General features: G+C 47.1%; 1 protein-coding gene across 2 annotated transcripts in view; it reads right to left on the bottom strand.

The window, feature by feature from the left end:
* LOC124126548 (cadherin-23-like) overlaps positions 1 to 26029 on the bottom strand; it is a 128206-nt gene that overhangs the window by 79261 nt on the left and 22916 nt on the right. For both annotated transcript variants that reach the window (XR_007219932.1, XM_048392242.1), the window contains exons 8-13: positions 25295 to 25607; positions 22280 to 22521; positions 15139 to 15316; positions 11884 to 12048; positions 5956 to 6093; positions 5724 to 5858 (exon numbers count right to left, since the gene is read on the bottom strand). Coding sequence is in view for 1 of the 2 variants with exons in the window: in XM_048392242.1 (XP_048248199.1) it covers positions 5724 to 5858; positions 5956 to 6093; positions 11884 to 12048; positions 15139 to 15316; positions 22280 to 22521; positions 25295 to 25607 (1171 nt within the window). In the remaining variant the exon portion in view is untranslated. The remainder of the gene's footprint in view (positions 1 to 5723; positions 5859 to 5955; positions 6094 to 11883; positions 12049 to 15138; positions 15317 to 22279; positions 22522 to 25294; positions 25608 to 26029) is intronic.

Genomic DNA, 26029 nt, shown 5'->3' with positions numbered 1-26029 from the left:
TTGTAGAGTTACATTCTCCTCATTCACTCTCACACCGATATAGTTGTGGAGCTACATTCTCCTCATTCACTCTCACACTGATATAGTTGTGGAGCTACATTCTCCTCATTCACTCTCACGCCGATATAGTTGTAGAGTTACATTCTCCTCATTCACTCTCACACCGATATAGTTGTGGAGCTACAATCTCCTCATTCACTCTCACACCGATATAGTTGTAGAGTTACATTCTCCTCATTCACTGTCACACCGGTATAGTTGTGGAGCTTCATTCTCCTCATTCACTCTCACACCGATATAGTTGTAGAGTTACATTCTCCTCATTCACTCTCACACCGATATAGTTGTGGAGCTACAGTCTCCTCATTCACTCTCACACCGATATAGTTGTGAAGCTACATTTTCCTCATTCACTCTCACACCAATATAGTTGTACAGCTACATTCTCCTCATTCACTCTCACACCGATAGAGTTGGGGAGCTACATTCTCCTCATTCACTCTCACACCGATATAGTTGTGGAGCTACATTCTAATCGTTCACTCTCACACTGATATAGTTGTGGAGCAACATTCTCCTCATTCATTCTCACACCGATATAGTTGTGGAGCTACATTCTCCTCATTCACTCTCACACCGATATAGTTGTAGAGGTACATTCTCCTCATTCACTCTCACATTGATATAGTTGTACAGCTACATTCTCCTCATTCACTCTCACACCGATATAGTTGTGGAGATACATTCACCTCATTCACTCTCACACCGATATAGTTGTGGAGCTACATTCTCCTCATTCACTCTCACACCGATATAGTTGTAGAGTTACATTCTCCTCATTCACTCTCACATTGATATAGTTGTGGAGCTACATTCTCCTCATTCACTCTCACACCGATATAGTTGTAGAGCTACATTCTCCTCATTCACTCTCACACCGAAATAGTTGTAGAGTTACATTCTCCTCATTCACTCTCACACCGAAATAGTTGTAGAGTTACATTCTCCTCATTCACTCTCACACCGAAATAGTTGTAGAGTAACATTCTCCTCATTCACTCTCACACCGATATAGTTGTGGAGTTACATTCTCCTCATTCACTCTCACACCGATATAGTTGTGGAGTTACATTCTCCTCATTCATACACACACTGATATAGTTGTACAGCTACATTCTCCTCATTCACACACACACACTGATATAGTTGTGGAGCAACATTCTCCTCATTCACACTCACACTGATATAGTTGTACAGCTACATTCTCCTCATTCACACACACACTGATATAGTTGTGGAGCAACATTCTCCTCATTCCCTCTCACGCCTTAACTCTGCTTTCACCCAACATGGTTGTGTTGGCTGTGTTACGATATGGTTTCATTTTCAACATAAAGGTCAAATCTAAAAGGTTATTAACTGTGTACATAAGCCCTTTGAACTACAAACGATCTCATTGCGCATACCTATTCAGTAGTCCTGATGCGTATACCAGTGATCTTCACGCGTATATCTGCCAGTGATACTGCCAGTGATCCTGACACAGTATATATACAGGTTATCCTCATCGTATACCAGCGGTGATCCTATGCGTATATCTACCTGTGATGGTGATAGTGGCAAAGGGTGATCCTAATGCGTATATCTAACTGTGATGGTGATAGTGACAAAGGGTGATCCTAATGCGCATATCTACAATGTACCTGTGATGGTGATAGTGACAAAGGGTGATCCTAATGCGCATATCTACCTGTGATGGTGATAGTGACAAAGGGTGATACTAATGCGCATATCTACCTGTGATGGTGATAGTGACAAAGGGTGATCCTAATGCGTATATCTACCTGTGATGGTGATAGTGACAAAGGGTGATCCTAATGCGCATATCTACAATGTACCTGTGATGGTGATAGTGACAAAGGGTGATCCTAATGCGCATATCTACCTGTGATGGTGATAGTGACAAAGGGTGATACTAATGCGCATATCTACCTGTGATGGTGATAGTGACAAAGGGTGATCCTAATGCGCATATCTACCTGTGATGGTGATAGTGACAAAGGGTGATCCTAATGCGCATGTCTACCTGTGATGGTGATAGTGACAAAGGGTGATCCTAATGCGCATATCTACCTGTGATGGTGATAGTGACAAAGGGTGATCCTAATGCGTATATCTAACTGTGATGGTGATAGTGACAAAGGGTGATCCTAATGCGCATATCTACAATGTACCTGTGATGGTGATAGTGACAAAGGGTGATCCTAATGCGCATATCTACCTGTGATGGTGATAGTGACAAAGGGTGATCCTAATGCGCATATCTACCTGTGATGGTGATAGTGACAAAGGGTGATCCTAATGCGCATATCTACCTGTGATGGTGATAGTGACAAAGGGTGATCCTAATGCGCATGTCTACCTGTGATGGTGATAGTGACAAAGGGTGATCCTAATGCGCATATCTACCTGTGATGGTGATAGTGACAAAGGGTGAACCTAATGCGCATATCTACCTGTGATGGTGATAGTGACAAAGGGTGTCCTAATGCGCATATCTACCTGTGATGGTGATAGTGACAAAGGATGATCCTAATGCGCATGTCTACCTGTGATGGTGATAGTGACAAAGGGTGATCCTAATGCGCATATCTACCTGTGATGGTGATAGTGACAAAGGGTGATCCTAATGCGCATATCTACCTGTGATGGTGATAGTGACAAAGGGTGATCCTAATGCGCATGTCTACCTGTGATGGTGATAGTGACAAAGGGTGATCCTAATGCGCATATCTACCTGTGATGGTGATAGTGACAAAGGGTGATCCTAAAGCGTATATCTACCTGTGATGGTGATAGTGACAAAGGGTGATCCTAATGCGTCTATCTACCTGTGATGGTGATAGTGACAAAGGGTGATCCTAATACGCCCTACCTGTGATGGTGATAGTGACAAAGGGTGATCCTAAAGCGTATATCTACCTGTGATGGTGATGGTGACAAAGGGTGATCCTAAAGCGTATATCTACCTGTGATGGTGATAGTGACAAAGGGTGATCCTAATACGCCCTACCTGTGATGGTGATAGTGACAAAGGGTGATCCTGAAGCGTATATCTACCTGTGATGGTGATAGTGACAAAGGGTGATCCTTAAGCTTATATCTACCTGTGATGGTGATAGTGACAAAGGGTGATCCTAAAGCGTATATCTACCTGTGATGGTGATAGTGACAAAGGGTGATCCTAAAGCGTATATCTACCTGTGATGGTGATAGTGACAAAGGGTGATCACACCACACCACACCACACCACCCCACACCACACCACCCCACACCACACCCCACCACACCCCACCACACCACACCACACCACACCACACCACACCACACCACACCACACCACACCACACCACACCACACCTCCCTGAATCTGTCTCTCCATATAACCCGGACACCACACCTGACCTCACCTCCCTAAATCTGTCTCTTCATATAACCACCACATCTCACCTCACCGCCTTCAATCTGTCTCTTCATATAACCATCACACCACACCTCCCTCAATCTGTCTCTCCATATAACCACCACATCTCACCTCACCTCCCTCAATCTGTCTCTCCATATAACCATCACACCACACCTCCCTCAATCTGTCTCTCCATATAACCACCACACCACACCTCACATCTCTCAATCTGTCTCTCCATATAACCACCACACCACACCTCCCTCAATCTGTCTCTTCATATAACCATCACGTCACTCCACACCTCACATCTCTCAATCTGCCTCTCCATATAACCACCACACCACAGCTCACATCTCCCAATCTGTCTCTCCATATAACCACCACATCACACCACACCTCACATCTCTCAATCTGTCTCTCCATATAACCACCACACCACACCACACATCTTTCAATCTGTCTCTCCATATAACCACCACTAGACACCTCCCTCAATCTGTCTCTCCATATAACCATCACATCAAACCTCCCTCAATCTGTCTCTCCATATAACCATCACATCACGCCTCCCTGATGGTGATAGTGACAAAGGGTGATCCTAATGCGCATATCTACCTGTGATGGTGTTAGTGACAAAGGGTGATCCTAATGCGCATATCTACCTGTGATGGTGATAGTGACAAAGGGTGATCCTAAAGCTTATATCTACCTGTGATGGTGATAGTGACAAAGGGTGATCCTAATGCGTATATCTACCTGTGATGGTGAAAGTGACAAAGGGTGATCCTAATGCGCATATCTACCTGTGATGGTGATAGTGACAAAGGGTGATCCTAATGCATATATCTACCTGTGATGGTGATAGTGACAAAGGGTGATCCTAATGCGCATATCTACCTGTGATGGTGATAGTGACAAAGGGTGATCCTAATGCGCATATCTACCTGTGATGGTGATAGTGACAAAGGGTGATCCTAATGCGCATATCTACCTGTGATGGTGATAGTGACAAAGGGTGAACCTAATGCGCATATCTACCTGTGATGGTGATAGTGACAAAGGGTGATCCTAATGCGCATATCTACCTGTGATGGTGATAGTGACAAAGGGTGATCCTAATGCATATATCTACCTGTGATGGTGATAGTGACAAAGGGTGATCCTAATGCGCCCTACCTGTGATGGTGATAGTGACAAAGGGTGATACTAAAGCGTATATCTACCTGTGATGGTGATAGTGACAAAGGGTGATCCTTATGCGCATATCTACCTGTGATGGTGATAGTGACAAAGGGTGATCCTAAAGCTCATATCTACCTGTGATGGTGATAGTGACAAAGGGTGATCCTAAAGCGTATATCTACCTGTGATGGTGATAGTGACAAAGGGTGATCCTAATGCGCATTTCTACCTGTGATGGTGATAGTGACAAAGGGTGATCCTAATGCGCATATCTACCTGTGATGGTGATAGTGACAAAGGGTGATCCTAATGCGCATATCTACCTGTGATGGTGATAGTGACAAAGGGTGAACCTAATGCGCATATCTACCTGTGATGGTGATAGTGACAAAGGGTGATCCTAATGCGCATATCTACCTGTGATGGTGATAGTGACAAAGGGTGATCCTAATGCGCATATCTACCTGTGATGGTGATAGTGACAAAGGGTGATCCTAATGCGCCCTACCTGTGATGGTGATAGTGACAAAGGGTGATCCTAAAGCGTATATCTACCTGTGATGGTGATAGTGACAAAGGGTGATCCTAATGCGCATATCTACCTGTGATGGTGATAGTGACAAAGGGTGATCCTAAAGCTTATATCTACCTGTGATGGTGATAGTGACAAAGGGTGATCCTAAAGCGTATATCTACCTGTGATGGTGATAGTGACAAAGGGTGATCCTAATGCGCATATCTACCTGTGATGGTGATAGTGACAAAGGGTGATCCTAATGCGTATATCAACCTGTGATGGTGATAGTGACAAAGGGTGATCCTAATGCGTATATCTACCTGTGATGGTGATAGTGACAAAGGGTGATCCTAATGCGTATGTCTACCTGTGATGGTGATAGTGACAAAGGGTGATCCTAAAGCGTATATCTACCTGTGATGGTGATAGTGACAAAGGGTGATCCTAAAGCGTATATCTACCTGTGATGGTGATAGTGACAAAGGGTGATCCTAAAGCGTATATCTACCTGTGATGGTGATAGTGACAAAGGGTGATCCTAATGCGTATATCTACCTGTGATGGTGATAGTGACAAAGCAGGTGACATCATCCATTGGCGGGTGTTTGCCGTCGCTGATGCGCAGTGTGCAGGTGATGCTGGATTTGGTCACACCATGAAATGATGTCGTCGCCTTCAACGCCACAGTGGCTGCAACAATGTAAAACATGATAGCATTATGATGAGCCGACACAATCGATATTAGGAGGCATTGTCGTTCCAGACATCTCAACGCTTATCCACTTACCAGAGTCATAAACGAACAGTCCCAATTCCGGATCACACACGGATATAACAGATATAGGATTGTTCTCCTTGTCCGTTACGGGAATGGTGTATACGATGTCGTTCGTTTTGATGGATTTGGCGCTAATTTGCGTCGTCGCTGAAACACCAAAAAGAACGTATTGTTTCACATTCCAGTCTTTGCGCTACAACATAAATATTTTTTTCGGAATATTTAAGAAAACATTACACAAGTGCCATAAAGCCACAACACCCACGACCATTGTCTCTATATATTACCGCCACACTGTCCATAATCTCTGTCTCTCCATATAACCCCCACACCACACCTCACCTCCCTCAATCTGTCTCTCCACATAAACACCACACCTCACATCACCTCCCTCAATCTGTCTCTCCATATAACCAGCACACCACACCACACCACACCACACCACAACACACCACACCACACCACACCACACCACACCACACCACACCACACCACACCACACCACACCACACCACACCACACCACACCACACCACACCACACCACACCAAACCACACCACACCCACACCACACCACACCACACCACAGCTCCCTGAATCTGTCTCTTCATATAACCACCACATCTCACCTCACCTCCCTCAATCTGTCTCTCCATATAACCATCACACCACACCTCAATCAATCTGTCTATTCATATAACCGACACAACACACTAACCACACCTCCCTCAATCTGTCTCTTCATATAACCATCACATCACTCCACACCTCACCTCCCTCAACCTGTCTCTCCATATAACCACCACACCACACCACACCACACATCTTTCAATCTGTATCTCAATATAACCACCACACCACACCTCCCTCAATCTGTCTCTCCATATAACCATCACATCACACCTCCCTCAATCTGTCTCTGTATATAAACACCACTCCAAACCACACCTCACCTCCCTCAATCTGTCTCTCCATATAACCACCACACCACACCTCTCTCAATCTGTCTCTCCATATAACCATCACACCTCACATCACCTCCTCAATTTGTCTCTCCTAATAACCACCACATCTCACCTCACCTCCCTCAACCTGTCTCTCCATATAACCACCACACCACACCTCCCTCGATCTGTCTCACCCTATAACCACCACACCACACCTCTCTCAATCTGTCTCTCCATATAACCACCACACCACTCCACACCTCCCTCAATCTGTCTCTCCATATAACTATCACATCACACCACACCTCCCTCAATCTGTCTGTACATATAACCACCTCACCTCACCACCCCTCCCTCAATCTGTCTCTCCATATAACCACCACACCTCACCTCACCTCCCTCAATCTGTCTCTCCATATAACCACCACACCACACCACACATCTTTCAATCTGTATCTCAATATAACCATCACATCACACCTCCCTCAATCTGTCTCTCCATATAACCATCACATCCCACCTCCCTCAATCTGTCTCTCCGTATAACCACCACACCACACCACACATCTTCCAATCTGTATCTCAATATAACCACCACACCACACCTCCCTCAATCTGTCTCTCCATATAACCATCACATCACACCTCCCTCAATCTGTCTCTGTATATAAACACCACTCCAAACCACACCTCACCTCCCTCAATCTGTCTCTCCATATAACCACCACACCACACCACACCTCCCTCATTCTGTCTCTCCATATAAACACCAAACCACACCACACCTCCCTCAATCTGTCTTTCCATATAAACACCACACCACCCCACACCACCCCACCCCACCCCACACCACCCCACACCACCCCACACCACACCACACCACACCACACCACACCACACCACACATCTTTCAATCTGTATCTCAATATAACCACAACACCACACCTCCCTCAATCTGTCTCTCCATATAACCATCACATCACACCTCCCTCAATCTGTCTCTGTATGTAAACACCACTCCAAACCACACCTCACCTCCCTCAATCTGTCTCTCCATATAACCACCACACCACACCACACCTCTCTCAATCTGTCTCTCCATATAACCACCACACCTCACCTCACCTCCTCAATCTGTCTCTCCATACAACCACCACATCTCACCTCACCTCCCTCAACCTGTCTCTCCCTATAACCACCACACCACACCTCCCTCGATCTGTCTCTTCCTATAACCACCACACCACACCTCCCTCAATCTTTCTTTACATATAAACACCACACCAAACCAGACCTCACCTCCCTCAATGTGTCTCTCAATATAACTATCACATCACACCACACCTCCCTCAATCTGTCTGTCCATATAACCACCTCACCTCACCACACCTCCCTCAATCTGTCCCTCCATATAACCACCACATCTCACCTCACCTCCCTCAATCTGTCTCTCCCTATAACCACCACACCACACCACACCTCCCTCAATCTGTCTCTCCATATAACCACCACACCACACCACACCTCCCTCAATCTGTCTTTCCATATAACCACCTCACCTCACCACACCTCCCACAATCTGTCTCTACATATAACCATCACACCACACCACACCTCCCTCAATCTATCTCTCCCTATAACCACCACATCTCACCTCATCTCCCTCAATCTGTCTCTCCCTATAACCACCACACCACACCTCTCTCAATCTGTCTCTCCATATAACCACCACACCTCACCTCACCTCCTCAATCTGTCTCTCCGTATAACCACCACACCTCACCTCACCTCCTCAATCTGTCTCTCCGTATAACCACCACACCTCACCTCACCTCCCTCAATCTGTCTCTCCATATAACCACCACACCTCACCTCACCTCCCTCAATCTGTCTCTCCGTATAACCACCACACCACACCTCCCTCAATCTTTCTCTACATATAAACACCACACCAAACCAGACCTCACCTCCCTCAATCTGTCTCTCCACATAACCATCACACCAAACCAGACCTCACCTGCCTCAATCTGTCTCTCCATATAAACACTACACCAAACCAGACCTCACCTCCCTCAATCTGTCTCTCCATATAACCATTACATCACACCTCCTTCAATCTGTCTCTCCATATAACCACCACACCTCACCTCACCTCCCTCAATCTGTCTCTCCATATAAACACCAAACCACACCACACCTCCCTCAATCTGTCTCTCCATATAAACACCACACCACCCCACACCACCCCACACCACCCCACACCACCCCACACCACACAACACCACACCACACAACACCACACCACACAACACCACACCACACAACACCACACCACACCACACCACACCGCCCTGAATCTGTCTCTCCAAATAACCCAGACACCACACCTGACCTCACCTCCCTAAATCTGTCTCTTCATATAACCACCACATCTCACCTCACCTCCTTCAATCTGTCTCTCCATATAACCATCACACCACACCTCCCTAAATCTGTCTCTCCATATAACCATCACATCTCACCTCACCTCCATCAATCTGTCTCTCCATATAACCATCACACCACACCTCCCTCAATCTATCTCTCCATATAACCATCAGACCACAGCTCCCTAAATCTGTCTCTCCATATAACAACCACATCTCACCTCACCTCCATCAATCTGTCTCTCCATATAACCATCACACCACACCTCCCTCAATCTATCTCTCCACATAACCATCACACTACACATCCCTCAATCTGTCTCTCCATATAACCACCACACCTCACCTCACCTCCCTCAATCTGTCTCTCCATATAACCACCACATCACACCTCACCTCCCTCAATCTGTCTCTCCATATAACCACCACATCACACTACACCTCCCTCAATCTGTCTCTCCATATAACCACCACACCTCACCTCACCTCCCTCAATCTGTCTCTCCATATAACCACCACATCACACCTCACCTCCCTCAATCTGTCTCTCCATATAACCACCACACCACACCTCCCTCAATCTGTCTCTTCATATAACCATCACGTCACTCCACACCTCACATCTCTCAATCTGTCTCTCCATATAACCACCACACCACACCTCACATCTCTCAATATGTCTCTCCATATAACCACCACATCACACCACACCTCACATCTCTCAATCTGTCTCTCCATATAACCACCACACCACACCACAGATGTTTCAATCTGTATCTCCATATAACCATCACATCACACCTCCCTCAATCTGTCTCTCCACATAACCATCACATCCCACCTCCCTCAATCTGTCTCTCCATATAAACACCACTCCAAACCACACCTCACCTCCCTCAATCTGTCTCTCCATATAACCACCACACCTCACCTCACCTCCCCCAATCTGTCTCTCCCTATAACCATCACACCACACCTCCCTCAATCTGTCTCTCCATATAACCATCATATCACACCTCCCGCAATCTGTCTATGTATATAAACACCACTCCCAACCACACCTCACCTCCCTCAATCTGTCTCTTCATATAACCACCACATCTCACCTCACCTCATTCAATCTGTCTCTTCATATAACCATCAGACCACAGCTCCCTAAATCTGTCTCTCGATATAAACACCACATCTCACCTCACTTCCATCAATCTGTCTCTCCATATAACCATCACATCACACCCCCCTCGATCTGTCTCTCCGTATAACCACCACGCCACACCTCCCTCAATCTGTCTCTCCATATAACCACCACAACACACCACACATCTCTCAATCTGTCTCTCCGTATAACCACCACACCACACCTCCCTCGATCTGTCTCTCCATATAACCACCACACCACACCTCTCTCAATCTGTCTCTCCATATAACCACCACACCACACCTCCCTCAATCTGTCTCTCCTTATAACCACCACAACACACCACACATCTCTCAATCTGTCTCTCCGTATAACCACCACAACACACCTCTCTCAATCTGTCTCTCCGTGTAACCACCACACCACACCTCCCTCAATCTGTCTCTCCATATAACCACCACACCACACCTCCCTCGATCTGTCTCTCCGTATAACCACCACACCACACCTCCCTCAATCTGTCTCTCCATATAACCACCACACCACACCTCCCTCAATCTGTCTCTCCATATAACCACCACACCACATCACACCTCCCTCAATCTGTCTCTCCGTATAAACACCACACCACACCTCCCTCAATCTGTCTCTCCATATAACCATCACATCACACCTCCCTAAATCTGTCTCTCCATATAACCACCACACCACATCACACCTCCCTCAATCTGTCTCTCCGTATAAACACCACACCACACCTCCCTCAATCTGTCTCTCCATATAACCATCACATCACACCTCCCTCAATCTGTCTCTCCGTATAACCACCACACCACACCTCCCTCAATCTGTCTCTCCATATAAACACCACACCACACCACACCTCACCTCACTTAATCCGTCTCCTTATATAAACACCACAACACACCACACCTCCCTCAATCTGTCTCTCCATATAACCACCACACCTCACCTCACCTCCCTCAATCTGTCTCTCCGTATAACCACCACACCACACCTCCCTCAATCTGTCTCTCCATATAACCATCATATCACACCTCCCTCAATCTGTCTCTCCATATAAACACCACACTAAACCAGACCTCACCTCCTTCAATCTGTCTCTCCATATAACCATCACACCAAACCACACCTCACCTCCCACAATCTGTCTCCTTATATAAACACCTATCCAAACCACACTACACCTCCCTCAACCTGTCTCTCCATATAACCATCACACCAAACCACACCTCACCTCCCACAATCTGTCTCCTTATATAAACACCTATCCAAACCACACTACACCTCCCTCAACCTGTCTCTCCATATAACCACCACATCACACCACACCTCCCTCAATCTGTCTCTACATATAAACACCACACCACACCCCATCTCCTTCAATCTGTTTGTTTCCTACTTACCAGTCGGTGAGCATGATGCTTGTGGTCTTTCGTTGGGATTGAGTTGAAGGTCATAGTTCTTTTCAATGGAGCCACCTTTTCCATCTTCGCAAATAACCCCGATCTGAATGTTTTTTACCGGAAGTGAACTAAGCGGCGCATTTCCAGTGTAGTAAATACCAAATTCTGTACAAAAATACACGCATACGTTGAGCAGAGGGACCTGTTGCTGTAACCAGGGAGATACATCATTACATACTTGGACCAATTGTTGTAAGCAGGGAGATACATCATTACATACTGGGACCAATTGTTGTAAGCAGGGAGATACATCATTACATACTGGGACCAATTGTTGTAACCAGGGAGATACATCATTACATACTGGGACCAATTGTTTTAAGCAGGGTGATACATAAGTACATACTGGGACCAATTGTTGTAACCAGGGTGATATATAAGTACATACTGGGACCAATTGTTTTAAGCAGGGTGATATATAAGTACATACTGGGACCAATTGTTGTAAGCAGGGAGATACATCATTACATACTGGGACCAATTGTTGTAAGCAGGGTGATATATAAGTACATACTGGGACCAATTGTTGTAAGCAGGGAGATACATCATTACATACTGGGACCAATTGTTGTAAGCAGGGTGATATATAAGTACATACTGGGACCAATTGTTGTAAGCAGGGTGATATATAAGTACATACTGGGACCAATTGTTGTAAGCAGGGTGATATATAAGTACATACTGGGACCAATTGTTGTAAGCAGGGTGATATATAAGTACATACTCGGACCAGTGGTTGTAGCCAAGGAGATATATCATAACATACTCGGACCAGTGGTTGTAGCCAGGGAAATATATCATTACACACTGGGACCAATGGCTGTAACCAAGGAGATATATCATAACATACTCGGACCAATGGTTGTAGCCAAAGAGATATAACATTACACACTGGGACCAATAGCTGTAACCAGGGAGATATATCAAAACATACTCGGACCAGTGGTTGTAGCCAAGGAGATATATCATTACATACTCAGACCAATAGCTGTAACCAAGGAGATATATCATAACATACTCGGACCAGTGGTTGTAGCCAAGGAGATATATCATTACATACTCAGACCAATAGCTGTAACCAAGGAGATATATCATAACCTACTCGGACCAGTGGTTGTAGCCAAGGAGATATATCATAACATACTCGGACCAGTGGTTGTAGCCAAGGAGATATATCATTACATACTCAGACCAATAGCTGTAACCAAGGAGATATATCATAACATACTCGGACCAGTGGTTGTAGCCAAGGAGATATATCATTACATACTCAGACCAATAGCTGTAACCAAGGAGATATATCATAACCTACTCGGACCAGTGGTTGTAGCCAAGGAGATATATCATAACCTACTCGGACCAGTGGTTGTAGCCAAGGAGATATATCATAACCTACTCGGACCAGTGGTTGTAGCCAAGGAGATATATCATAACCTACTCGGACCAGTGGTTGTAGCCAAGGAGATATATCATTACATACTCAGACCAATAGCTGTAACCAAGGAGATATATCATAACATACTCGGACCAGTGGTTGTAGCCAAGGAGATATATCATTACATACTCAGACCAATAGCTGTAACCAAGGAGATATATCATAACCTACTCGGACCAGTGGTTGTAGCCAAGGAGATATATCATAACCTACTCGGACCAGTGGTTGTAGCCAAGGAGATATATCATTACATACTCAGACCAATAGCTGTAACCAAGGAGATATATCATAACATACTCGGACCAGTGGTTGTAGCCAAGGAGATATATCATTACATACTCAGACCAATAGCTGTAACCAAGGAGATATATCATAACCTACTCGGACCAGTGGTTGTAGCCAAGGAGATATATCATAACGTACTCGGACCAGTGGTTGTAGCCAAGGAGATATATCATAACCTACTCGGACCAGTGGTTGTAGCCAAGGAGATATATCATAACCTACTCGGACCAGTGGTTGTAGCCAAGGAGATATATCATAACATACTCGGACCAGTGGTTGTAACCTGGGAGATATATCATTACATACTCGGACCAGTGGTTGTAGCCAAGGAGATATATCATAACCTACTCGGACCAGTGGTTGTAGCCAAGGAGATATATCATAACCTACTCGGACCAGTGGTTGTAGCCAAGGAGATATATCATAACATACTCGGACCAGTGGTTGTAACCTGGGAGATATATCATTACATACTCGGACCAGTGGTTGTAGCCAAGGAGATATATCATAACCTACTCGGACCAGTGGTTGTAGCCAAGGAGATATATCATAACCTACTCGGACCAGTGGTTGTAGCCAAGGAGATATATCATAACATACTCGGACCAGTGGTTGTAACCTGGGAGATATATCATTACATACTCGGACCAGTGGTTGTAGCCAAGGAGATATATCATAACCTACTCGGACCAGTGGTTGTAGCCAAGGAGATATATCATAACCTACTCGGACCAGTGGTTGTAGCCAAGGAGATATATCATAACCTACTCGGACCAGTGGTTGTAGCCAAGGAGATATATCATAACCTACTCGGACCAGTGGTTGTAGCCCAGGAGATATATATATGCACAGGGAGCAAGGTCACGGACATTTCTCATGGCATTGCCATCGCGTGTCTTTATCTGAAAGTTTCATTGTAACCAACTCTTCTATAAGAGTCGATTTTCCCAAGTCATGAAGTGATGAGGCTTCCGACTTCGGATACCAAAGTGCTTCAAACTTCATGTTGGTTTCGTCATTAGACAGACTTTCGACTCTTAAGTAAAGGTCCTAGTCTGCTTGTTTGAGAGAACTTGGCGACATTGCGAAGACTCAAGGTCCTGTACCCATGGGTTTTTGTAATCTCTTGATTTCAGCCATTTGTCAATACTTGACAGACATGACGTACAAGAGTTGGCTTCGTAGTTCTGGCCGTTAGATTTCTTTATCAAGATTAAAATGCCACAAGATATATGGAATAATTCTAGTATCGCGCTTGGCATTCATGAATTTCTCCAAACAGTTAATGTCATAAACAAGAAATGATGTGTAAACTCGTAAAACAAAACCACATTATTTGACCTCACCACCATGTCTATGATGTACATGTATTTCCTCATCATATTCGGTCTGTTGTCGAATTGTTGGGGTGTATAGTAATTTCACACAGCACAAAAGAGAGAAATATTTCCACCCTGTGTGCTGCTTCTACTTACTGCCAGAGACGAGCTTCACTGTGAAAGGAGCCCCGGGCAGGCTGATAGTGCCTGAGCGACACGTGACGGCGTCTGTTTCCGGGTCAGTTGTGGTGAGTTCCAAGATGAGCGACTCCCCAGTCGTGTCTTCCGATAGACTACCCGAGTCCGGGAGATTACTGATATCAGGAGCCTCGTTCTGAAACAGCATGTGGATTTTGTAACAGAAGAAATAGATTCTGATTGAATATTTTACATGTATATAATTATAGTGATTTTGCAAATGTTCTATTGACTGTAATTGAAAAAGACATCGGACACAAAATATGTTTCTGTGTTCTAGTGACTGACACATGTACGATCTGTATGTGTAACGGTACCTCTATAGGACCTGTGTGTAGACCGATACCTTTATAGGACCTGTGTGTAACCCAATACCTTTATAGGACCTGTGTGTAACCTGATGCTTTTATAGGACCTGTGTGTAACCCAATACCTTTATAGGACCTTGTGTAACCCGATACCTTTATAGGACCTGTGTGTAACCCGATACCTCTATAGGACCTGTGTGTAACCCGATACTTTATAGGACCTTGTGTAACCCGATACCTTTATAGGACCTGTGTGTAACCCGATACCACTAGATACAGGACCTGTGTGTAACCCGATACCTCTTTAGGACCTGTGTGTAACCCGATACCTTTATAGGACCTTGTGTTACCCGATACCTTCATAGGACCTGTGTGTAACCCGATACCTCTAGATACAGGACCTGTGTGTAACCCGATACCTCTTTAGGACCTGTGTGTAACCTGATACTTTATAGGACCTTGTGTTACCCGATACCTTTATAGGACCTGTGTGTAACCTGATGCTTTTATAGGACCTGTGTGTAACCCGATACCTTTATAGGACCTTGTGTAACCCGATACCTTTATAGGACCTGTGTGTAACCCGATACCTCTATAGGACCTGTGTGTAACCCGATACTTTATAGGACCTTGTGTAACCCGATACCTTTATAGGACCTGTGTGTAACCCGATACCACTAGATACAGGACCTGTGTGTAACCCGATACCTCTTTAGGACCTGTGTGAAACCCGATACCTTTATAGGACCTTGTGTTACCCGATACCTTCATAGGACCTGTGTGTAACCCGATACCTCTAGATACAGGACCTGTGTGTAACCCGATACCTCTTTAGGACCTGTGTGTAACCTGATACTTTATAGGACCTTGTGTTACCCGATACCTTTATAGGACCTGTGTGTAAACCGATACCTCTAGATATAGGACCTGTGTGTAACCCGATACCTCTTTAGGACCTGTGTGTAAACCGATACCTCTAGATACAGGGCCTGTGTGTAACCCGATACCTTTATAGGACCTTGTGTTACCCGATACCTTTATAGGACCTGTGTGTAACCCGATACCTCTAGATACAGGACCTGTGTGGAACCCGATACCTCTTTAGGACCTGTGTGTAAACCGATACCTCTAGATACAGGGCCTGTGTGTAACCCGATACCTCTTTAGGACCTGTGTGTAACCCGATACTTTATAGGACCTTGTGTTACCCGATAACTTTATAGGACCTGTGTTTAACCCGATACCTCTAGATACAGGACCTGTGTGTAACCCGATACCTCTTTAGGACCTGTGTGTAACCCGATACCTTTATAGGACCTGTGTGTAACCCGATACCTCTAGATACAGGACATGTGTGTAACCCGATACCTCTTTAGGACCTGTGTGTAAACCAATACCTCTAGATACAGGACCTGTGTGTAACCCGATACCTCTTTAGGACCTGTGTGTAAACCGATACCTCTTTAGGACCTTGTATAACCCGATGCCTTTATAGGACCTGTGTGTAACCCGAAACCTCTGTAGGACCTTGTGTTACCCGATACCTTTATAGGACCTGTGTGTAACCCGATACCTCTTTAGGACCTGTGTGTAACCCGATACCTTTATAGGACCTGTGTGTAACCCGATACCTCTAGATACAGGACATGTGTGTAACCCGATACCTCTTTAGGACCTGTGTGTAAACCGATACCTCTAGATACAGGACCTGTGTGTAACCCGATACCTCTTTAGGACCTGTGTGTAAACCGATACCTCTTTAGGACCTTGTATAACCCGATGCCTTTATAGGACCTGTGTGTAACCCGAAACCTCTGTAGGACCTTGTGTAACCCGATACCTTTATAGGACCTGTGTGTAACCCGATACCTCTGTAGGACCTGTGTGTAACCCGATACCTCTATAGGACCTGTGTGTTAACCGGTGCGTCTATAGGACACGTTTGTTGTTTGTTGGCCAATATCTCTAGATATACGACGTGTATTTCTACCGTCTGATGCAGGTCTCAGACGTTTACCACTTCGGTGAAACCGACGAGCACGTGTATGGTGCTGACAAACCTAGAAACATAATCGGGGCGAACTGGGATTCGAACCCACAATCATAGGTTTCTGGCGTGCCCAAGAGGCGCAACTCTGCACTGCGAATTGCGGCGCCTTAGACGACTGGGCCACCCGTGCCCCATGCACACAGATGACCTGGATGTCTTTGGTGGCATAGTAACAGATGACCTGTACGTCTAAGGTGCCCCGCTTATAGATGACCTGGATGTCTTTGTTGGCATAGTAACAGATGACCTGTATGTCTGAGGTGCCCCGCTAACATATGACCTCTTTATCTGAGGTGCCCTGCTAAAGGATGACCTGTATGTCTGAGGTGCCCGCTAACAAATGACCTGTATGTCTGAGGTGCCCCACCAACATATGACCTCTATATCTGAGGTGCCTTGCTAACGGATGACCTGTATGTCTGAGGTGCCCTGCTCACGGATGACCTGGATGTCTGAGGTGCCTTGCTAACGGCTGACCTGGATGTCTTTGTTGGCATAGTAACAGATGAACTGTATGTCTGAGGTGCCCCGCTAACATATGACCTGGATGTCTGAGGTGCCCGCTAACAGATGACCTGTATGTCTGAGGTGCCCCACCAACATATGACCTCTATATCTGAGGTGCCTTGCTAACGGATGACCTGTATGTCTGAGGTGCCCGCTAACAGATGACCTGTATGTCTGAGGTGCCCCACCAACATATGACCTCTATATCTGAGGTGCCTTGCTAACGGATGACCTGTATGTCTGAGGTGCCCTGCTCACGGATGACCTGGATGTCTGAGGTGCCTTGCTAACGGCTGACCTGGATGTATTTGTTGGCATAGTAATAGACGACCTGGATGTTGAGGTGCCCTGCTCATAGATGACCTGGATGTCTGAGGTGCCCGCTAACAGATGACCTGGATGTTTGAGGTGCCCCGCTAACAGACGACCTGTATGTCTGAGGTGCCCCGCTAACATATGACCTGTATGTCTAAGGTTCCCCGCTAACAGACGACCTGTATGTCTGAGGTGCCCGCTAACAGATGACCTGTATGTCTGAGGTGCCCGCTAACATATGACATTGATGTCTGAGGTGCCCCGCTAACAGACGACCTGTATGTCTGAGGTGCCCGCTTACAGATAACCTGTATGTCTGAGGTGCCCCGCTAACATATGACCTCTATATCTGAGGTGCCTTGCTAACGGATGACCTGGATGTATTTGTTGGCATAGTAATAGACTACCTGTATGTCTGAGGTGCCCGCTAACAGATGACCTGTATGTCTGAGGTGCCCGCTAACAGATGACCTGTATGTCTGAGGTGCCCGCTAACAGATGACCTGTATGTCTGAGGTGCCCTGCCAACATATGACCTCTATATCTGAGGTGCCTTGCTAACGGATGACCTGGATGTACTTGTTGGCATAGTAATAGACGACCTGGATGTCTGAGGTGCCCCGCTAACAGACGACCTGTATGTCTGAGGTGCCCGCTAACAGATGACCTGTATGTCTGAGGTGCCCCGCTAACATATGACCTCTATATCTGAGGTGCCTTGCTAACAGATGACCTGTATGTCTGAGGTGCCCCGCTAACAGACTGCCTGTATGTCTGAGATGCCCCGTTGGCAGACGACCTGTATGTCTGAGGTGCCCGCTAAGAGATGACCTGTATGTCTGAGGTGCCCCGCTAACAGACGACCTGTATGTCTGAGGTGCCCCGCTAATAGATGACCTGTATGTCTGAGATGTTCCGCTAACAGTTAACCTGGATGTATTTGGTGGGATAGTAACAGATGACCTATACATCTAAGGTGCCCCGCTAACAGATGACCTGGATGTATTTGTTGGCATAGTGATAGACGACATGTATGTCTGAGGTGCCCTGCTAACATATGACCTCTATATCTGAGGTGCCCGCTAACAGATGACCTGGATGTCTGAGGTGCCCCGCTAACAGATGACCTGGATGTCTGAGGTGCCCCGCTAACAGGTGACCTGGATGTCTGAGGTGCCCCGCTAACAGTTGACATTGATGTCTGAGGTGCCCCGCTAACAGACGACCTGTATGTCTGAGGTGCCCGCTAACAGTTGACATGTATGTCTGAGGTGTCCCGCTAACAGATGACCTGGATGTCTGAGATGTCCCGCTAACATATGACCTCTATATCTGAGGTGCCCCGCTAACAGTTGACATTGATGTCTGAGGTGCCCCGCTAACAGACGACCTGGAAGTCTGAGGTGCCTTGCTAACAGATGACCTGTATGTCTGAGGTGCCCGCTAACAGATGACCTGTATGTCTGAGGTGCCCGCTAACAGATGACCTGTATGTCTGAGGTGCCCTGCTAACATATGACCTCTATATCTGAGGTGCCCCACCAACATATGACCTCTATATCTGAGGTGCCTTGCTAACGGATGACCTGTATGTCTGAGATGTCCCGCTAACATATGACCTCTATATCTGAGGTGCCCCGCTAACAGTTGACATTGATGTCTGAGGTGCCCCGCTAACAGACGACCTGGAAGTCTGAGGTGCCTTGCTAACAGATGACCTGTATGTCTGAGGTGCCCGCTAACAGATGACCTGTATGTCTGAGGTGCCCGCTAACAGATGACCTGTATGTCTTAGGTGCCTTGCTAACGGATGACCTGGATGTACTTGTTGGCATAGTAATAGACGACCTGGATGTCTGAGGTGCCCCGCTAACAGACGACCTGTATGTCTGAGGTGCCCGCTAACAGTTGACATGTATGTCTGAGGTGTCCCGCTAACAGATGACCTGGATGTCTGAGATGTCCCGCTAACATATGACCTCTATATCTGAGGTGCCCCCCTAACAGTTGACATTGATGTCTGAGGTGTCCCGCTAACAGACGACCTGGATGTCTGAGGTGTCCCGCTAACATATGACCTCTATATCTGAGGTGCCCCGCTAACAGACGACATGTATGTCTGAGGTGTCCGCTAATAGATGACCTGTATGTCTGAGATGCCCCGCTAACAGATGACCTGGATGTATTTGTTGGCACAGTAACAGATGACCTGTATGTCTGAGGTGCCCTGCTAACATATGACCTCTATATCTGAGGTGCCTTGCTAACAGATGACCTGTATGTCTGAGGTGCCCCGCTAACAGATGACCTGGGTGTATGAGGTGCCCCGCTGGCAGACGACCTGTATGTCTGAGGTGCCCTGCTAACATATGACCTCTATATCTGAGGTGCCTTGCTAACAGATGACCTCTATATCTGAGGTTCTCCGCTAGCAGATGACCTGGATGTACGAGTTGCCCCGCTGGCAGACGACCTGTATGTCTGAGGTGCCCGCTAAGAGATGACCTGTATGTCTGAGGTGCCCCGCTAAGAGATGACCTGTATGTCTGAGGTGCCCCGCTAAGAGATGACCTGGATGTATGAGGTGCCCCGCTAAGAGATGACCTGTATGTCTGAGGTGCCCGCTAAGAGATGACCTGTATGTCTGAGGTGCCCCGCTAACAGATGACCTGTATGTCTGAGGTGCCCCGCTAACAGATGACCTGGATGTATGAGGTGCCCCGCTGGCAGACGACCTGTATGTCTGAGGTGCCCGCTAAGAGATGACCTGTATGTCTGAGGTGCCCCGCTAACAGACGACCTGTATGTCCGAGGTGCCCCGCTAATAGATGACCTGGATGTCTGAGATGTCCCGCTAACAGATAACCTGGATGTATTTGGTGGCATAGTAACATATTAACTATACATCTAAGGTGCCCCGCTAACAGATGACCTGGATGTATTTGTTGGCATAGTAACAGACGACCTGTATGTCTGAGGTGCCCTGCTAACATATGACCTCTATGTCTGAGGTGCCCTGCTAACAGATGACCTGTATGTCTGAGGTGCCTTGCTAACAGATGACCTGTATGTCTGAGGTGCCCGCTAACATATGACCTGTATGTCTGAGGTGCCCGCTAACAGATGACCTGTATGTCTGAGGTGCCCGCTAACAGATGACCTGTATGTCTGAGGTGCCCGCTAACAGATGACCTGTATGTCTGAGGTGTCCCGCTAACATATGACCTCTATATCTGAGGTGCCTTGCTAATGGATGATCTGGATGTCTGAGGTGCCCCGCTAACAGACGACCTGTATGTCTGAGGTGTCCGCTAATAGATGACCTGTATGTCTGAGATGTCCCGCTAACAGATGACCTGGATGTTTTTGGTGGCATAGTAACAGATGACCTGTATGTCTGAGATGTCCCGCTAACAGATGACCTGGATGTATTTGGTGGCATAGTAACAGATGACCTTTATGCCTGAGGTGCCCCGCTAACATATGACCTCTATATCTGATGTGCCCCGCTAACAGACGACCTGTATGTCTGAGGTGCCCCGCTAACAAATAACCTGGATGTCTGAGGTGCCCCGCTAACAGACGACCTGTATGTCTGAGGTGTCCGCTAATAGATTACCTGTATGTCTGAGATGTCCCGCTAACAGATGACCTGGAAGTATTTGGTGGCACAGTAACAGATGACCTGTATGTCTGAGGTGCCCGGTAATAGATGACATGTATGTCTGAGATGTCCCGCTAACAGATGACCTGGAAGTATTTGGTGGAATAGTAACAGATGACCTGTATGTCTGAGGAGCCCCGCTAACAGATGACATGTATGTCTGAGATGTCCCGCTAACAGATGACCTGGAAGTATTTGGTGGCATAGTAACAGATGACCTGGATGTCTGAGGTGCCCCGCTAACAGATGACCTACCCATTTGAACAAGAACGTCGCAGTGCCCTGGTTAGCTCCAGCCCCTTGATCTGTGGCCAGTATCTCCCCGGACACGGAGTTGCTGTACATGCCGGAGATGTCTTTGTTGATCAAAACGTCCCCGTTCGGAAGCACCTTTACAATTTCTACTGGGTTTGACAGCTGCAGACTGTAGACCACCTTACCGTTAGTCGTGGTGGTAACGTCCTTGTCAGTAGCACTGACCTTGCCGATAGACGTCCCTGTCAACAGAGGAGGATGTATAGTGAGGGGTAACACCGCCCGCCAGTGTCATGATGTACAGTGAGGGGTAACACCGCCCGCCGGTGTCATGATGTACAGTAAGGGGTAACACCGCCCGCCAGTGTCATGATGTACAGTGAGGGGTAACACCGCCCGCCAGTGTCATGATGTACAGTGAGGGGTAACACCGCCCGCCAGTGTCATGATGTACAGTGAGGGGTAACACCGCCCGGCAGTGTCATGATGTACAGTGGGGGGTAACACCGCCCACCAGTGTCATGATGTACAGTGAGGGGTAACACCGCCAGCAAGTGTCATGATGTACAGTGAGGGGTAACACCGCCCGTCAGTGTCATGATGTACAGTGAGGGGTAACACCGCCCGCCAGTGTCATGATGTACAGTGAGGGGTAACACCGCCCGCCAGTGTCATGATGTACAGTGAGGGGTAACACCGCCCGCCAGTGTCATGATGTACAGTGAGGGGTAACACCGCCCGCCAGTGTCATGATGTACAGTGAGGGGTAACACCGCCCGCCAGTGTCATGATGTACAGTGAGGGGTAACACCGCCCGCCAGTGTCATGATGTACAGTGAGGCGTAACACCGCCCGCCATTGTCATGATGTACAGTGAGGGGTAACACCGCCCGCCAGTGTCATGATGTACAGTAAGGGGTAACACCGCCCGCCAGTGTCACGATGTACAGTGAGGCGTAACACCGCCCGCCAGTGTCATGATGTACAGTGAGGGGTAACACCGCCCGCCAGTGTCATGATGTACAGTGAGGGGTAACACCGCCCGCCAGTGTCATGATGTAAAGTGAGGCGTAACACCGCCCGCCAGTGTCATGATGTACAGTGAGGGGTAACACCGCCCGCCAGTGTCATGATGTACAGTGAGGGGTAACACCGCCCGCCAGTGTCATGATGTACAGTGAGGGGTAACACCGCCCGCCAGTGTCATGATGTACAGTGAGGGGTAACACCGCCCGCCAGTGCCATGATGTACAGTGAGGGGTAACATCGCCCGTCAGTGTCATGATGTACAGTGAGGGGTAACACCGCCCGCCAGTGTCATGATGTACAGTGAGGGGTAACACCGCCCGCCAGTGTCATGATGTACAGTGAGCGGTAACACCGCCCGCCAGTGTCATGATGTACAGTGAGGGGTAACACCGCCAGCCAGTGTCATGATGTACAGTAAGGGGTAACACCGCCCGCCAGTGTCATGATGTACAGTGAGGGGTAACAACGCCCGTCAGTGTCATGATGTACAGTGAGGGGTAACACCGCCCGCCAGTGTCATGATGTACAGTGAGGGGTAACACCGCCCGCCAGTGTCATGATGTACAGTGAGGGGTAACACCGCCCGCCAGTGTCATGATGTACAGTGAGGGGTAACACCGCCCGCCAGTGTCATGATGTACAGTGAGGGGTAACACCGCCCGCCAGTGTCATGATGTACAGTAAGGGGTAACACCGCCCGTCAGTGTCACGATGTACAGTGAGGGGTAACACCGCCCGCCAGTGTCACGATGTACAGTGAGGGGTAACACCGCCCGCCAGTGTCATGATGTACAGTGAGGGGTAACACCGCCCGCCAGTGTCATGATGTACAGTGAGGGGTAACACCGCCCGCCAGTGTCATGATGTTCTACCCTGACATCATTTTCCCAGGGCAAGAGAGTTAACTGACTATAAAAGTCCAGTTTCCACCCTTGCCGGCGCCAAGTCAAGACGATCTGATCGACAATCCAGATCTATATTGTGATAAAACGGGTCTTACATCGCGAAGTGCATCAAATCACGTGAGCACCTTGATTAAAAACATGAAAAGATTGTGAAAATGTCTGTTGACAACGAATTCGCGGTGCACATGCTTTGCAAATCCCCACCTCGTCAAATCAAAGATGTGCAAACTGTATGAATCCGCGTAGCATACACAGTCAAAACTTATAATTAAATTCGACAACGTGAAACATGTTTTGTCTACAATAGTTTAACCAAAAACAGTTGTATATATCAAAATAGACAAAAATGACGAGATTGATAAACATACAAGGTGTACTACGAATACATACTGTGGCGTGACATGAATCGTTTAATCGTTTACTTTATACACATAAGTTGACACGCCTACACAGTCAGTAGCCAATCAACGGAGAGTAGGATCAAAACATTGTTCATTGGACCTGTCAGTTAAGGCAAGAGGCGAGAAGAACTGCAACAGTCAGACTGTAACGAACCAGAAGAAATATGTCCGGGAGAAGGCGGTTGTTACAAATAACATGGTCAGCTACCGCCAGATTAAAACATTATTTCCCTGAAAACGGGAAAACACAGTTGGTAAAATTCTAGTTAGAAATAAAACCCGAAGACATAAAACTCGTGGAACCGAGGCGAGCGGGAAAAAAACAGGCGAGCTAGCCTGCACGTTTACTGTTTCATTCATTCTCGGTCTTCGGTTTCAAAGGGTAGTTTGGACAATGAATATGCATGAAAGTCGCTAAATGTCCTGTGCATGACGATACACGTGAGCAGAAAGGGAATTCCCTCGACTGTAATATTAGGATTCCCCGACATTCCGCAGTAATATAAGTGGTGCGCCTCGGTGGGCGTGGCTTAATTTTTTACATTCATAGGGAAATGAATGCAATAACACGTGACCAATTCGGCTAATCAGAATGCAGGAATTTCAATGAAAACAGCGAACATTTAGTGATTTATTATTGACGTGATTTCTGGGATCTATGTATTATTGACGCCACTCACCGATTGCCATGTCGGTCGCCACCAGGAAGCTGTACGTGGATGTTACAAACTCGGGGCTGTTGTCGTTCGTGTCGTTGCACTGAATAGTGACTGCACATGTGCCAGAGGCACCGAAGTTGTCCGTGACGGTGATATTGATGGTCACGGGGTTTGGAATGGGCGTATTTGATTCGCAGTCAAGGGCGACGTTTGGCCTTATTTCAGTCGAACCTGAATTCTGAGATACGCTGAAGTAGTTGTTTGAGAGGGCGAGGGTGTGGGTCTGTCCGCTAGCGTCTGTGATGCCAAACCCACTGATAGGTATTGGGGACATCTGTGAAGAAAAAACATACGGAAGTTTGTGAGTGGGGGTTAAATGGTGGTGGAGGTGGTCAGGGTGGGGTATAGGGTTGGTGGGGGGTGAGTGATGGTGGGTGGGGGGTAAAAGGTAGTGGAGGTGGTCAGGGTGGGGTATAGGGTTGGTGGGGGTGAGTGATGCTAGGTGGGGGATAAATGGTAGTGGAGGTGGTCGGGGTGGGTTGGGGTTTGGTGGGGGGTGAGTGATGGTGGGTGGGGGGTAAATGGTAGTGGAGGTGGTCAGGGTGGGGGATAGGGTTGGTGGGGGTGGGGTATAGAGTTGGTGGGGGGTGATTGATGGTGGGTGGGGGATAAATGGTGGTGGAGTTGGTCGGGATGGGGTGAGGGTTGGTTGGGGGTGAGTGATGGTGGATGAGAGGTAAATGGTGGTGGAGGTGG

This window comes from Haliotis rufescens, unplaced genomic scaffold (genome assembly GCF_023055435.1).
Source record: "Haliotis rufescens isolate VD_foot unplaced genomic scaffold, xgHalRufe1.0.p SCAF_1, whole genome shotgun sequence".
NCBI classification, from domain to species: Eukaryota; Metazoa; Mollusca; class Gastropoda; order Lepetellida; family Haliotidae; genus Haliotis; species Haliotis rufescens.
This window is presented reverse-complemented; position numbering and strand designations above follow the sequence as displayed.